General features: G+C 38.3%; 1 protein-coding gene across 1 annotated transcript; it reads right to left on the minus strand.

Moving 5' to 3' along the window:
- Positions 1-1945: 1945 nt before the first annotated feature.
- LOC138952448 (ras-related protein Rab-13-like) lies at positions 1946-17542 on the minus strand. The gene is made up of 8 exons (XM_070324122.1): positions 17092-17542; positions 16591-16651; positions 14508-14568; positions 14101-14178; positions 13504-13593; positions 12915-12980; positions 6908-8556; positions 1946-6769 (listed from the first exon to the last, which is right to left on the minus strand). Exons 1-7 carry the CDS (start codon positions 17213-17215, stop codon positions 8359-8361), a joined length of 678 nt encoding a protein of 225 aa, XP_070180223.1. The 5' UTR covers positions 17216-17542; the 3' UTR covers positions 1946-6769; positions 6908-8358.
- Positions 17543-17565: the final 23 nt, after the last annotated feature.

Here is a 17565-nt window from a genome sequence, read left to right on the forward strand (position 1 = left end):
TTAAGTCACATTTTTGTCCCTACCCACACCAACTATAGCATGATTTATTTCAGTCAAAGGAGTCAGAAAAAAAAGAAAAAAGCACTTTCTTTCTTTCTTTATTTGGTGTTTAACGTCGTTTTCAACCACGAAGGTTATATCGCGACGGGGAAAGGGGGGAGATGGGATAGAGCCACTTGTCAATTGTTTCTTGTTCACAAAAGCACTTATCAAAAATTTGCTCCGGGGGCTTGCAACGTAGTACAATGTATTACCTTACTGGGAGCATACAAGTTTCCAGTACAAAGGACTTAACATTTCTTACAAACTGCTTGACTAAAATCTTTACAAAAATTGACTATATTCTATACAAGAAACACTTGACAAGGGTAAAAAGAGAAACAGAATCCGTTAGTCGCCTCTTACGACATGCTGGGGAGCATCGGGTAAATTCTTTCTCGTCCCAACCAATATGCTTTCTTTCTCCACAAAGAAGGCTTTAATCATGACTTTTATCAATACAGTTATAAAATTCATGAATACATGAATATTTATTTGAGCGTATTATACTGTACAGTAATAAAATACTCATTATCTCATGTACAGATATGTTCAAGTGAGGTTTTCATATACTCCTAATCCAACCTCGGTCAAGCACCTTAATTTCAAGTTTTAGTTTTTTACAAAATAAGCAGCAACTGAGATCTCTAGAACCTGTCTTTGTTGTACGCAAAGCTTGAACATGCTGTTATTCTTATGTAAATACAGAAAAGAATATGTCTCATATATATATATATATATATATATGCATGATCTTCAGAACAAAACATAAAAACATTATAATTGTGAAGAAGGATAACACATTTGTCTTTAAGCAAGGTCCATATGAAATTATCTCAGAACAATTTAACCGTGATCATCAGAATCCTTTTTGCTGCATGCAAACAACAGTTTTTGTCGGTGGTGTTATTCTCATCTAAATACAGAAACAGAAAATGTGAACATCATCTTCAGGAAAAAACATTAAAAATATATATGTCGTGCCGAATTCACAGAATTGCCGAATTCGCGGAATCTGCAACATTTTTGCCCATTTCGCGTAATCGACAAAACGCTGCCCATTACCACTACTTGAAATTGGCAGCGTTTTGCCGAAAATGCGTAAAGGCTTCTAAAATTAGCCCATTTCGCAAAGGCGACAGTCAGTCTGTTACTTTTTTCAGCAAAACGCTGCCGATTTCGCGCAATGGGCAGCGTTTTGCAGATTACACGAAATGGGCAAAAGTGTTGCCGATTCCGCGGATTCGGCAATTACGTCAATTTATAAATATATATATACGACAAACGGTTATGCATTTGTCTTTAACCAGATCTACCGTTCCAATATTTCCCCTTTTGATTTCTTGAACTTTGATTTAATTGTTTATGGCAAAAAGTAGCAATGATTTTTGTTCAAGTGAAAACATTTCAAATCATCAAAGACAATATCAAAGTGAAACAAGTCGCGTAAGGCGAAATAACAACATTTAGTCAAGCTCAGTCGAACTCACAGAATGAAACTGAACGCACTGCATTTTTTCCACAACACCGTACACTCGGAGCATCGTCTGTCCACCGCTCGTGGCAAAGGCAGTGAAATTAACAATCCAGAAAAGCGCGGTAGCAGTTGCACTGAGGAGGATAGCACGCTTTTCTATATCTCTATTCTTTTTACCTTTCTGAACGTGTTTTTAATCCAAACATATCATATCTATATGTTTTTGGAATCAGGAATGGACAAGGAATAAGATGAAATTGTTTTCAAATCGATTTCGGACATTTTATTTTAATCATAATTTTTATATTTTTAATTTTCAGAGCTTGTTTTTAATTCGAATATAACATATTTATATGGTTTTGGAATCAGAAAAAGATGAACAATACAATAAATGTATTTTTGGATCGTTTTATAAAAAAATAATTTCAATTACAATTTTCTGATTTTTAATGACCAAAGTCATCAATTAATTTTTAAGCCACCAAGCTGAAATGCAATACCAAAGTCCAGTCTTCGTCGAAGATTGCTTGGCCAAAATTTCAATCAATTTGATTGAAAAATGAGGGTGTGACAGTGTCGCCTCAACTTTTACAAAATGCCGGATATGACGTCATCAAAGGTATTTATCGAAAAAATGAAAAAAACGTCCGGGGATATCATTCCCAGGAACTCTCATATCAAATTTCATAAAGATCGATCCAGTAGTTTAGTCTGAATCGCTCTACACACACACATGCACAGACAGACAGACACACACACACACACACACACACACACACACACACACACACACACACACATACACCACGACCCTCGTCTCGATTCCCCCTCTATGTTAAAACATTTAGTCAAAACTTGACTAAATGTAAAAAAAAAAAAAACAGCAATGAAAGTTAATGATCTGAACATCAATGATATCAGCGGTTGTGGCACAGAACGGTCCATTTAGATATCACATTATTACAATCAGACTTTGAATATTGTAAACAGATTTCTTAAGAATTTGCATTGAACAAAAAAGGAATACAACCAATATTTTCTGCCATATCAACAGACAAGCACACCTCGCTGCGTCTTTTCTTTTCTGTTTGGGATGAGGTGACCCTGAGAATAAAAAGCTCGGGAACGAAGAAGAAGAATAGTAAGGACTACAACAAAACAAAGAAGAAGTAAAAAGAATAACCACTGCTTCTGGAAACAAAGAATACGGTAAACTGTTTATTTCTCTCATTTATGCCAGAACAAAAAGGTTCATGCATGATGGCCTCTGTGTCACAAACTTGTATCTTTTTTTTTTAAGGTACGTGAACTTAAAAAATGGGGATTTGATAGAGAAACTTCAATCAAAGGCCGCAATTATTTTGAAACAAAACAAAAGTAGCCCAAAACACACGGACCATAACTAATACAAAATTCACACAATCATAGAGATAGGAAGGAAGGAAATTAGGTGAAAACTAGAACAAGCAAAGCAGCTCCATTCAAAAATCATTAACATGATGATTTAATTTTACATGCAGCTCCATCCAAAACTGGAGTTACATCAATTCTTTGGTCCCTTATTTCTTTCAAAAATTACTCTTTGCGTTAATATCTGGAATATTACCACCCTTGTGTGTAAATGTATGCACACAGAATGGTTGGACACATTAAAGATTTCGAGTTTCCAGCAAAGAACTGCCAACCGTTGTAAAACCTTAAGTTTATAAATTAACTTTTTTTTTTAATTTTCAGAGTAGCAATTCGAAATGGTGTTTTAGTTTGTAACATTGTTTCGAATTTATTCGCACATCCACATTTAGACTATTTCGCGCAAGAATACAAACATTTAAAAAAGTTAATTCAGAAAAATGAAACATAATGGCCATATTAAGAGAGTGTCTGCAGTGCCACTTTTTAGTGTGGACAATGCTTTATGACACAAATTCTGACCGCTGGAGAATCAGAAATGAGTACCAGGACTCACTAGAAAGAGCAAACTAGCTGTTGTATGCTTGTGATTATTTTTTTGAGCATAGCAATTCTAAGCTTGGCATAACAGCGTATTTTGTTTGTTTGTTTGCTTAACGCCCAGCCGACCACGAAGGGCCATATCAGGGCGGTGCTGCTTTGACATAATTATAACGTGCGCCACACACAAGACAGAAGTCGCAGCACAGGCTTCATGTCTCACCCAGTCACATTATTCTGATAGGGAACCAACCAGTCCTAGCACTAACCCCATAATGCCAGACGCCAGGCGGAGCAGCCACTAGATTGCCAATTTTAAAGTCTTAGGTATGACCCGGCCGGGGTTCGAACCCACGACCTCCCGATCACGGGGCGGACGCCTTACCACTAGGCCAACCGTGCCGGTCATAACAGCGTAGCAATCTGTCTTTAAACGTAGCCGTAATAGTTGGCAGCTCTGTGCTACCCCTGCCAAAGGGGTAAAAAACCATGTGGCACATAAAACTCTCATCATGAGGTAACCCTGAGAGAAAAAAGCTCAGAAACGCAGAAGAAGAGTGAATGTTTTCCAGTCTTTTCTACAATTACCCTCACGTTGGCAGGATTATATATCTCGGAATACATCCTGGCACATCAGAATACCCTGGCACATTAGTATAGGTTTTATATCCTTTTACAGTAATGAATACAACAAATATCAGCCCTGAAAACCGAAGGTAAGTGCATATACGTATGTACAAGACTGTTCAATAGACAAATAAAATAGCTCAAGCATATTGTGTCAGCTCACAGTGTTTGCAGTCAAACTGGAATAATAGCCCACTCATAAAAAGACAATTCACATGGTTAATAAGACAAACAGAACTTACAATAAACAATTTTCACGGGGCACAGAAAGGCACTTCAGAAGTAAAGTGTTCTTTGCTGTAATGAAAAGACGCTCTGGGAAGCAGCTAAAAAGTGTTCCAACATGGCAGGTGTCCTCTCATGGCAAAAAGACTTTAAATTAATAGACCAAGGGACAACATCATCTGTCCCTTAAACTTGGAGATGTCCCATTATCAGAGGGGCCTTACATTAAAGGTAAAAGTAATCCCATAACCATGTTTGGTATTGGTGGACAAGTTATTATAAATCTCATCTTCTCTGGGGCCAGCTTTATAAGGGCGGTGCCTATCTCCTCTCCCTCGCTGACTTCACCTTCCCCAGCCCTGCATCGAGTCTGGTACCCATTTTCAGCTGGGTGGACTGGAGCTCTGGAAAAATCAAATTTTTGTATTTACACTGAGTCGGGGTCGAACCCCGACCCCCAGCGTGAGAGGCAAGTGCTCTAACCACTGTGCCACTCTCCAGTGCCAATGTACAACTATACTGTAGTACATGTACCTGTAATGTAATGCCCCCTCCAATGAGAGGACACCTGATAAAGGACACCTTCTGCACTCCCTTATTCTAATAACTTATGAAAAGTATCCTTCCCAATGAGAAAAAAGCCTTACATATGGGGCCATAAAAATATGATTTATTCACTGGATGACATTTGTTAAGATCAGACAGTATTTCCTAAAACAGCAGGATTTGTAAGTTCTGTTGCCTTGACCAGTATGTAACACCACAAACAACAACAACAACAACGTTAACAACAGTAGCAGCAACAACAACCCCTAAGTATTCAATTTTGTACTAGATGTCAGACAAAGTTTTTTCAAAGCTGGTTAAAAACTATGATTTTTGCCAAATATTCTGTAAGCCATTTTGTGTGACAGTAGGCCATTTAATTCAATTAGACTAACGAAATATCACCTGGTTAAGCATCCTCAAAATATAGTGCACTGCTGGTTTGTAAAAACAAAAACTAAAACATGTCACTGATACATGTGATGCAATATGTGTATACACAGAAAAGCCTTACAATCGTTAAATATTAAAGCCATAATAAATATGCACATTCTGCACTTTTCAAGAAACAATCAGTTTCAATCAAACTGTATTTAATTATTCATGTAAGGTAAGTATCAGCCTTACTTTCTTTATTTGGTGTTTAACGTCGTTTTCAACCACGAAGGTTATATCGCGACGGGGGAAGGGGGAAGATGGGATAGAGCCACTTGTCAATTGTTTCTTGTTCACAAAAGCACTAATCAAAAATTTGCTCCGGGGGCTTGCAACGTAGTACAATATATTACCTTACTGGGAGAATGCAAGTTTCCAGTACAAAGGACTTAACATTTCTTACATACTGCTTGACTAAAATCTTTACAAAAATTGACTATATTCTATACAAGAAACACTTAACAAGGGTAAAAGGAGAAACAGAATCCGTTAGTCGCCTCTTACGACATGCTGGGGAGCATCGGGTAAATTCTTTCTCGTCCCAACCAATATGGGACTCCCCCTAACCCGCTGGGGGGTTAAGTATCAGCTGTATTCAAGAAAGAATACTAATCATAAACACCACAGCTAAAATGTGAATGCTTTTATGAAATTTTCAAACAGTTCAACCAGAGTTCCCAAAAGCCAATAGGTAATGTGCGTAAAAAAAAAAAAATTGAACAAACACATTGCAATACAGGCTCTTTCAGTGCAAACATTTTCAAAATTAAATCTCATGAGCAAAATGAAAGAAACCAGAGAGCTGGGGTGCTGTATATTAAAAAGTGTGCAACTGGGTGGGACCTCCTAGCATATAACCACGTAACTTATGTCCCAAATAGATACTAATTCTGGGGACAAAAATATAAATATAGCACAGGGTGGGACCCAAGCAATGGGTTGTATTGGTTTAAATCTCAAATAAATCTCAATTTCAACCAATCTTTCTCAAGCATACCACCCCTTGTATTTTTGTAATGACAAAAAAATATACTTGTATCTATACTGGTGTATATCATTTATGCACAAAAAATTACTAGCAAAATCTTAAAGTACTGAAGTTTGCAAACAATAAGAATTCAAAGAATTGGAGGTAAAGTGTATTACTGGAGGAAAATATGGAACCCTGGTCTTTTTGTAACAACAAATAATATAAATATATACGATGTTCACCGGTATATGTAATTTATGCATACATAAATAAGGTACTGAAAACATCTTCATGTACTGAAGTTTGAAAACATGTATTCAAAGAATTGGAAGTGCAGTCTACTTATCATAAGAAAACATTGAATCGTGTACAGTGTCACATATATATAAATAAATCTGATATAAAAAAAAATGTGTACAGTTGAGACTTAGTCATGTGTTACCAATACCTTTAGAGGACAAATTTAATGAACAGGCAAATGTAAACGCCAAGTAATAAACCTATATTTGTATTTATATATTTAACATTTACAGCGTCTCTTCACAGGATATTAATAGAACTTTCTCTCTCTGTCTGTCTGTCTGTCTGTCACTCACACACACACACACACACACACACACACACACACACACACACACAAAATGAACAACACTTCACACTGTTCCTTTCTTACCCGAGATAATATGGCAGTAGAAACAAAGACAATACAGTGAATCAATACATGTATTTTTACAAAGGCACTAAGTACATACAAAAAGCACACACAAAAATGCACTTATAAAACCAAATGAGGAAGTATATTATTCATCTTTTACCTCCACTGATGCAAGTAGTAATGATATTAATACACATTAAGGCAAATGCACAAGTTTTGATCATACAGATCTGATATAAAGATTTGTACATGTTATAGTGATGCCTTCAAGTTCAATGCACTCTTTTAATAAAACATGCTTTATTGATTTGTCATGGAAGTAGTATTGAATTATTCCCATTGATTCATACAATACTTCTACAATACGTGGAATCTGCTATAATGACACAAATTCAAGTGTAATGACATTTCAGACACACAGAGAACAAAAGTCGGACTTTTGTCAAAAATCTTTTCTTAGGTGCTGTGTTACGCAAATAAAATGTGACAAACGCTGTGCAAACACACACACACATCCCCTTGATCCCTGTCTTTTTGTTTGGTGGGAGGGGGGGTCGGAGGGTGGGGCTTGCAATTTGGTCAATTATTTTCACATTTCAGATCAGAAGCAGTACTGAAAAAGTACTGCATTGGAACCCCTTCGAATTTAGACTAACCTCCCCTCCCACTATTTAACACCATTGCTGTCTCATCAGATTCTCTGTCCATAAGCCTTGTAAATTTACCCACTCCCTCTTAAGATCTGGGTTTCTTAGATTTCTGAAGGTCTTACAGAGGGTATCACAAGATAAAAGTACAAAAACTGTATTTCAAGAATGCAGGTTAATCACGGGAATCATAATAATTGATATCTTATCATGATTTTCATCTGATCTTTGGTATTCTGCACTGCATCACAGGCTTTTCTTTCACTGACTAGACTAGACCTGCAGCAACTGTGACTTACATGCTAGCAAAATCATAGCCCGAGTTATTGATTTATTAGTGCCATTTCATGTTCAATAGTTAAAGATCGATAGTTCATGTTTCCTTTTATCAAGCTTAAAGTTCATCATACTTTTAAACTGCTTTTTCCTCTGTGTATGTTTAGTGCTGTAAGCTTAGTACTGTGATGGTTCAGTGTGTTTTTTTTTTTTTTTAAGTGCTGAAGTATAGCAAGTCTTTGGCCATTTTTATTCTCCCAAGCGTGTGTGCGAGTCTGATTTTTTTTTTTTTTTTTTTTTTTTCACGGGGAAGAAATTAATAGGTTATGTCAAGTTATTACAACCACACACTTATTTTCTTGTTCAGGTTGTTTGGTTTGATTTTCTCCAGGATTAAACCACCTGTCTTTCAATGTAACGGTCTCAGTAACAGCTCAGAAAACAGAACATTTTCCACCAAAACTCGTACACAAACAAATTTAGTAAGCAACAACAACAAAAATATCACGCATCACAAAATGGAGCAACACCATCCTTTCCGGCCATGCAACTCCGGTTCTCCTTTCTCCATCTGTATCTCAGCGCTGTCTTGTCGCGACATGTTGCTCGACTTGCTCAAGTCCACCAGGTGGCTGCTGGAGGTGCTGTGATCATGCTCGCTGTCTGCCGTCTGCTCGTCTAAAATCTGCTTGCTAAGCTCCAAGAATGGCTGAAAATTAGTCATAAACAGGACCTGTCAGCATGGCTTTAAGTCTCAAATTAATTGGGCGAAGTCAACTTCGCGAAGTCCTCTTTACGAAGCTGGCTTTACATAGCTTTGGCACTGAATTGGGGGTAAAAAGACTTTACGAACTCTTTGCGAAGTTGACTTCGGGCTCAATTTAGGACGGCCTTTAGGATGAAGCTGTCATTCAGAAAAGAAAATATTACATCTGGTCAGTTACACGCAAAAGGAGCGGTCTGACTAAAGACTACGTGACCACACGCGACCACGCGCGACCTCCAACTACAGCATATACATGAAATACTTTTGTTGTTCTAATATCTTTACAGTATTTTCTCAAGTTGTACCAAGTTTTAAGTCATAAAAGTCAAAAATAAGGGAGTTATGATCCATTTTCGAAGAGCTATCAAGCAAAGTGAAGCATCGGACTTCTGCGTCCGACCATGTTCGCATTGTTTTTAGACCCGCACTCTCGACCTCTAACTAAAGCATGTACATGTAATATTTTTATATATCTATTATCTTCACAACATTGTCTGACTTTGTACCAACTTTTAGTTTATAGGAATAAGAAATAAGGGAGTTATGATGTATTTTCAAAGAGCTATCGAGCACAAAAAAAAAGCCTGAGATTATTGCCTTTGACAATGCATCTTAACTCCCTTATTTTGGATTTGAAAAACTTAAAAGTTGGTTCAAAGTGAGACAATGTTGTGAAGATACTAAATATATTAACCCTTACACTGGTGCAATTCCGTAACACATGTTACATAGCCACTGGTGAATTAACAGAGAGAAAAATAAAGAAAAACGGTCATATAGGTTTTCGCATCAATCAATCAATCAATCAATGAGTCTTATATCGCGCATATTCCGTGGGTACAGTTCTAGGCGCTCTGCAGTGATGCCGTGTGAGATGAAATTTTATACGGCCAGTAGATTGCAGCCATTTCGGCGCATATTTACCTTTCACGGCCTATTATTCCAAGTCACACGGGTATAGGAAGACAATTATTAACTGTGCCTAAGCAATTTTGCCAGGAAAGACCCTTTTGTCAATCGTGGGATCTTTAACGTGCACACCCAATGTAGTGTACACGGGGGGATGTTCGGACACCGAAGAGAGTCTGCACACAAAGTTGACTCTGTGAAATAAATTTCCGCCGAACCTGGGATCGAACTCACGCTGACAGCGGCCAACTGAATACAAATCCAGCGCGCTACCAACTGAGCTATATCCCCACCCCGCATCCATGGGAGGTAATCGGAACTGACCAAACAGACTGAACCAGTAGCGTGACATATGTCGTGACAACCAGGTGACAGTATACGTAAAGTAGCGCGACATATGTCGCGACAACCAGCTTAAGGGTTACAAAAAATTACATTTACATGCTTTGGTTTGAGGTCACGCGTGCGGGTTAACAATGCGAACAAGGTCGGACGCAGAATTCCCGATACTTTCACTTTCGCTCGATAGCTCTTCGAAAATGCATCATAACTCCCTTATTTTTGAATTTTATGACTTAAAACTTGGTACAAAATCAGCTAATGTTGTGAAGATACTACATATATACAAATACTAGATGATTACCCGCTTCGCCGGGAAGAAGTAGAGCCGAATACCCGGCCGTCGCCGGGGACCCGGCTTTGCCGGGTGTACGCCGGCATCGCCGGCGCACGAAGGAAGGGAGATCTAAAAATAGTAACGTGCAGTGACCTTCTAAATATAAACGTACAAACGGGAATATCGATTGACGCCAGCGCACGAAGGAAGGGAGATCTAAAAATAGTAACGTGCAGTGAAAAACGAAAATCGGTTCAGCGCTGCGCGCTGAGAGCACGTGTTGAAATATCTCATCGATCAGGTTGTGTCCGGGGTCTCTGTCAATAAGCCCACCAAATTTGAAGCAGATCCATCGAGAACTTTGGCCGTGCATGGCGATCAATCACACACACACACACACACACACACACACAGACACAAGTCGTATATATATATAGATTACATGAACATGCTTTAGTTGGAGGTCGCGCACGGTCGCATAGTCTTTAATCAAACCCAAAAGGAGTACATGTATTTAACATTTGATGCATCTTGCTATTCTTATTTTTCTTACTAGGGGCTGTTATTAGAATAAAAGGTAGGTATTAAACTAAGATATATGTGGTACAGTGAAACCTGTTTTTAGACACATCCCCCCACCCAACCCCAAACACAGACCACACCCCAGCCATCCCCAACCCCCACCCCCATTTTCAGACTGCCTCCACATCAAGACCTGATTTTTTTCATACTTTCTCTTCACAGTGTCATAAAAGTTACCTCTGCATTAAGACTCCCTCTCTTTCAAGACCAATTTTTTTCAGATTGTCTGAGGTCATAAAATACCATGTACCGTGTCTGCATTACAATCTCCATACCACTCATAGTAATTAATTATTTGTCACAACTTGAATCTGCTGCATCTCACAAGCAACAAAGCTCACAACCAAACATGATCTGCATGACTTGCTGGTGCAACGTATCAAAATCTTGATTAAATGCAGCACAGTATTACTCTTTATTCCCCCCTCTGCTTCTTTACCTCTGTAAACTTGTAGGGGTAGTTATTTTTCGATAATGACCCAGCAACCAAACAAATAACGACCCAGCAACAGCCTGAATCCTCGATAGTGCAATGGGTTGAGAGGTTGTTCTGTTTCGGTACTACTTTTTGCGACTGAAAAGTTCAGAACGCTCTAATGTACGAAGTATACATCTCTGGAGCAAACAATACAAACATACCGCATTTAAATTAACAACTACAGGCCTGAACACATGAATCTCCATATAAAATCCATGAGTTCGGTTGTTTTCTGAATCTCATCTGCCGTGGCTCAAGCCGTTCATCACAAGCAATTTCCCAAGGCAAGTAACTCATACTTTGTCTAGCGACAAGAGTAGTTCCCCTTCTTTTCACTCAGTTCCTTCGACAACAGACTGCAATCCGACGGTCAGTTTTCAACAATATTTCATTTAATAAACAGATCACACGCAACCAAATGCACACATCTCATCAACTTAAACAACATAAAGGGGTTTCATACACTATTTTCCCCTAAAAACTGAACTTCATACAGTTTTTAACGTTGGAACACGGGTGCAAAAGTTCGTCTGCTAGTCCCATTTGACGAAAAAACATTACCCTAAGCGATACCAAAACATATACAGAACACACAATATCTGCCTTTGCCGCCACAGCAGAATAACAGCATATCTGTGTACTTGATTTTAGCCTAAAATAGGAAAACTGACAAGAAGTGTTAACAGAATGGAATGATTTGCACGGAACTATACAACCGCGCATTAATCGATCGCCTGCGCAGGTTGACTGGTTGAGAGAATAGGATTCGATCAAACTTTCGCAAAAAAACTCCTCTTTTCTTTGAATAACTGAAGAAAGGAGGAATAAAGAGGTTACACACCTCGTCTCAGTGATTATCAAAAATAATGGTCTCAGTTCGCGGTCATGAAAAAGCTCGCTAAAGCTCGCATTTTTCATGATCCGCTAACTTCGACCATTATTTTTGATAATCACTGAGACTCGGCATGTAACCTCTACTTATTCCCCCCCTCTGCAAGAGTAGTTCCCCTTCTTTTCACTCAGTTTCTTCGACAACAGACTGCAATCCGACGGTCAGTTTTCAACAATATTTCATTTAATAAACAGATCACACGCAACCAAATGCACACATCTCATCAATTTAAACAACATAAAGGGGTTTCATACACTATTTTCCCCAGAAAACTGAACTTCATACAGTTTTTAACGTTGGAACACGGGTGCAAAAGTTCGTCTGCTAGTCCCATTTGACGAAAAAACATTATCCTAAGCGATACCAAAACATATACAGAACACACAATATCTGCCTTTGCCGCCACAGCAGAATAACAGCATATCTGTGTACTTGATTTTAGTCCAAAATAGGAAAACTGACAAGAAGTGTTAACAGAATGGAATGATTTGCACGGAACTATACAACCGCGCATTAATCGATCGCCTGCGCAGGTTGACTGGTTGAGAGAATAGGATTCGATCAAACTTTCGCAAAAAAACTCCTCTTTTCTTTGAATAACTGAAGAAAGGAGGAATAAAGAGGTTACACACCTCGTCTCAGTGATTATAAAAAATAATGGTCTCAGTTCGCGGTCATGAAAAAGCTCGCTGAAGCTCGCATTTTTCATGATCCGCTAACTTCGACCATTATTTTTGATAATCACTGAGACTCGGCATGTAACCTCTACGTACTGAAGTGCATAATCTAAAACTACTCAATTCAATATGTTCCATTACTGTCACCTGATCAAGATTCTCCGGGTGTTTGGCACTTGTTTCATAATATCTCAGGTTGTTTTCATCCGCAAACTGCAAGAAACAAGCGAGTTCATTTTTACAAATACAAGAAAGAAAACAATAATGTGTTTACATTTTAGAATATCTCTTGTGTTCTCACTCACTGTCTGCTGTACAGAACTGTAAACATAACACATGTAATACAAGAATCTACAAAAATCTGTTTCCCTAAATCATGTTGTATGTGTGTGCAATTACTGTTAATTTCTCATACACATTATTTTAATGACACCACCAGGAATCTGACTATTAATTTTAATAAAGATTGATGTGTTTTGTTTGCACATGTGTGTGTGTGTGTGTGTGTGTGTGTGTGTGTGTGTGTGTGTGTGTGTGTGTGTGTGTGTGTGTGTGTGTGTGTGTGTGTGTGTACGAATGTGTGTTTGTTCGTGTATGAATGTGTGTGTGTGTGTGAATGTGCGAGAGAGAGCGTTCATACATGTGTACATGTGTCTGTGTTTGTGTGTGAATGTTCAAGCATGTGTCTGCGTGTATGTTAGCAGGTATGCATGCACATAATATTGTGTACACTGACCTTCTGTGCGACAGCTTTTGGAACCTGGCGCTTATCCTCTCTGTCACATTTGTTGCCCAGCATAATGACACAGGTGTCATGTTGGGAAAACTGTAGACACAGACACATACATTCTCTAAAACTCAAGTATGCATCAGAGTCCAGCTATCTCTAACAAATATGCATCACACACAAAAACAGCTAACATAAGAACTCAGTTGTCTTTACCTGACAATTTTGTATCACAGTATTCACACACAAAAACAGTAAACATTTGTTTTCATGTAAAACTCATGACAAGCACTTAAGACGGAAGTCAAATTATTTGGTTGTCTCTATCTTACAAATGTGTATCACTCACAAAAACAGCAAACATTTGCGTTCATGTAAAAGTCGTGATGATTAAAGAAAATGGAAGTCAAGTATACAGCTTCTGTTTCTTCTCTTTTTTCCCTCATATAAACGACCCTTCCCCCGTCTCTCTATCTCTCTCTCTCTCTCTCGCTCTCTCTCTCTTCTCTACCCTGCACCCACTCATCCCACAAACAAATATGTTCATTTTCATCAATCAACAAACAAAAACACATTATTGTCACAATATTAACTCGAATCACTCACCTGTTTTACAAAAAGCAGCCATTTGGCAAGTGATTCAAAAGAGCTTCTGCTGCAAATGTCAAATACTAGAACAACGCCCTGTGTACAAAGAAAACAAATATCAGTTAATTACTTATCAATCATTTCAAAATAAAAGTATACAGCAAACATACATACAGTAAGCAATCATCCTGCCAAGTCTAAGTTTGCAATTTTCAACAAATGCCTTCTAATTTCTAAACCTTATTACAATTTACAGTAATTATGCCTAATTTTATACTGTTATAGGAAGACTTTGTAAATTTATGAAATATATATATATATAATTATGCTCTGTTTCTTTTGAAGCAATTTATAATGCTACAGTATTTATTTACTTTTATTTTCTACCCTTATTTTATCAGACACAATTAAGATTTGAGACTCACCTGTGCTCTTCTGTAAAACTGTTTTGTGATCGATTCAAATCTCTCTTGACCTGCTGTATCCCTGTAAAGATCATGCGACAAAATGTGTTAATATGCTTGGGATAAAAAAAATTAAACAAAGAGGGTAAGTTTTTGAAACCTTTAAAGGCTGCCCTTTTCGTAGCGTTCATTAATTAATTCCTATTGTTTACATGTGCCAATAATGTTATAAAACTGTACCTAAGGGGATATACAGGGTTCCTGCAGGGCAGAGCTGATACAATTCAATGAGTTTTCAAGGACATTTCCAGGACCAAAAAATGCTTTTCAAGGACATGATTTTCCCAAAATTAATGCAAAGCACCAAGCTTACCTTCAGTTTTTCAAGTCTGCAAACTATTAGTCATTCCGTAGTTGTTTCCCTTGCCAACTTCCGGGAAGGGAAGCAACTACGGGTGAATAGTAATAGTTAGTTCGTCTGCTTTCGTTTTCACTCGATCTTTTATTCTCCCAAAATGTGTGTACTGTATTTGAAGGAAAAAAAGGGGGTTGCATTTTGTTTTAAATAAGACAAGCTGCTGACGAAATGTATAGGCAACAATTTGGAAAAATCAAGTACTTTTCAATGACTATTTAACAAAACTCTATTTTCAAGCACTTTTCAAGGCCTGGAAAAGGTTTTCCAATTTTCAAGGAGTTTTCCAGGGTTCAAGGACTCTGTACGAACCCTGGATATAATAACGATTAGCTGTAGCTTTTGAACACAGAACAAATTATTTCAGTATTGCAAAGTGGTTTTGATAGTGTCGAATGTAAACAAAACAGTCTCAAAGTGAAAGTGGATTGTTTCCCGGAAATTACGAAGTTAACAAGAATACAGAAAAGCGCGCTTTCCTGCTTAGCACAATACGCTACCGCGCTACTCTGGCGTGTCAATATCACTACGTTTTGCACGTGGAAGGTGAGCGATTTCCTTCACGCGGGGATTGGCGACGCTGTACTGTCTGTGTTGACGGTCTAAAAATAGCCCAAGTCCTGGAGAACATAGCAATAAAGAATTGATTATTTCTCGTAATTGGTAAGGGCTTCAAAGCTAAAACTTTGCAGGACGCTTAATTCATACATCCCCGCAACGATGGGAAAAGCCCTGGAAGTAATTAAATAGGACAATGTCAGCCTTTAATTTACTTGAAATCAAAACAAAACATTCCCTAGAATTTGACTTATCAGGGTCCAACCACAGGCGGAAGGTATCGTTCACTGGACCACTACTTCCATAGAAAGACTACGGAATTAGTGGTCCAGTGAACGATACCTTCCGCCTGTGGTCCAACAAGATACATGACAGACTGACACTATTGATGGTTGATCACTTATCTCAGGATGTGACGTTTCTTCTGTCGTCTTTGTCAGGCTTGCAAATGTCCTGTGTTAACCTACCCCCGTCCTGGCAGTTCAATAGCCGGTGTGTGTGTGTGTGCGTGTGTGCGTGCGTGTGTGTGTGTGTTTTAGAGAGAGAGAGAGAGAGAGAGAGAGAGAGAGAGAGAGAGAGAGAGAGAGAGAGAGAGAGAGAGAGAGAGAGAGAAGGGCCACTTAGAAATAAGGGTTAAATGAAAAATTGTCAGATCAATTTTCCGCTTCAGGGTAAGCACAGTGCGTGGCTGGCTTTTGCTCGCCATTTTGGTAAAGGGAGATTACTCTCGAACATTATTACTACAGCCGGACTTTAGCTTCCCCGAGACTTGAAAATAGTATCACTACAAGCGGACTATCACTATATCCGGACTGAAAAATATCACTACAACCGGACTAAGTTAACAGAGAACATGAACAACTGGGACTGGGACCCAGAAATTCTATTACTACAGCTGGACTATCACTATATGGGTCTATCACTACAGCCGGACTTCACTGTAGATCAGTCTGTGTTCAAAAGCAAGAATACATTTCTACCTGTATTCTGTAACTGTAAGTCTGTCTTCAATCTGTAACTTTTTGTTATGTGGATCTGTTTGTCGCTCGATCATTTCTGTTTTGAAATAAAACATTAAGGTTTCAACTAATTACAGCCCACAAAAAAAGACAATAACAACAACACTGTTACCATATCTGCAACTTCACTGTCTTGTCATTAATTTCCTTCGTCTTCATTTTAAAATCGACACCTGCAACATAGACAACAAATAAACAATCATTTAACATTTAAGTAAATGGGTGATGATCAGAATTATAGAACACAGCATTTAGGTCATTGTTATTTGTACATTTTACAGTTCCCTAGAATTACAAGCATATATATATATAGTATGGAAGCGGTTTTACATGCACTGAAAGAAAAAGTAACGACATATTCTCCAGAACATAGATGTGGCATTTTTTTCAGAATGAAAGTTCACTTCTTGGAGAAAACTTATAAACAGGAACATTTGCCTTGGGGAAAATTACATAAAAAAAAAAAAAAAACGTTTTGCCATTCTTTCCCCTAGACTGTACACTTTTAAGTGGGGTATTGATGAGATGCACAACAACATTCAATCACACACACACACACACACACACACACACACACACACACACACACACACATAAGCACCCCTCAACATACCAATGGTGGTGATGTGGTTATCATTGAACTCGTCCTGTGCATAGCGACAGATCAAGCACGTTTTGCCAACACCTGTGTCGCCCACCAGCAACAACCGAAGCAGTATATCATACCGTTTTGACATTGTGTGCACTAGAAAGAGCACGTTCCACACAAAAATAGACAAGGGGTCTGAAGACTAAGTTTCCAAAATCAGAAAGTTTACAGGAATCCTCAGTCAAGTTCGTAGACAGTCTACCAGGTTCTCAAATCTGGTTCAAATTCAATCATTATCTGTCAACATTTACTTTGAGGAGTCAATGTACATTATCTTGCTTTAACCATTATTTACACTCAGTTGTCGCGTCATTACCGCACTAGCACGAATTAACGATATATATCAAAAGTTTGCTGTCATGGCTAGGGGTTTAGTTGCCTCGAGCACTGCCGGAATCTGCAAACAGTTGACTTTGTGAGATGTTATATTGGGTAGCT

This window comes from Littorina saxatilis, linkage group LG17, assembly GCF_037325665.1.
Source record: "Littorina saxatilis isolate snail1 linkage group LG17, US_GU_Lsax_2.0, whole genome shotgun sequence".
NCBI classification, from domain to species: domain Eukaryota; kingdom Metazoa; phylum Mollusca; class Gastropoda; order Littorinimorpha; family Littorinidae; genus Littorina; species Littorina saxatilis.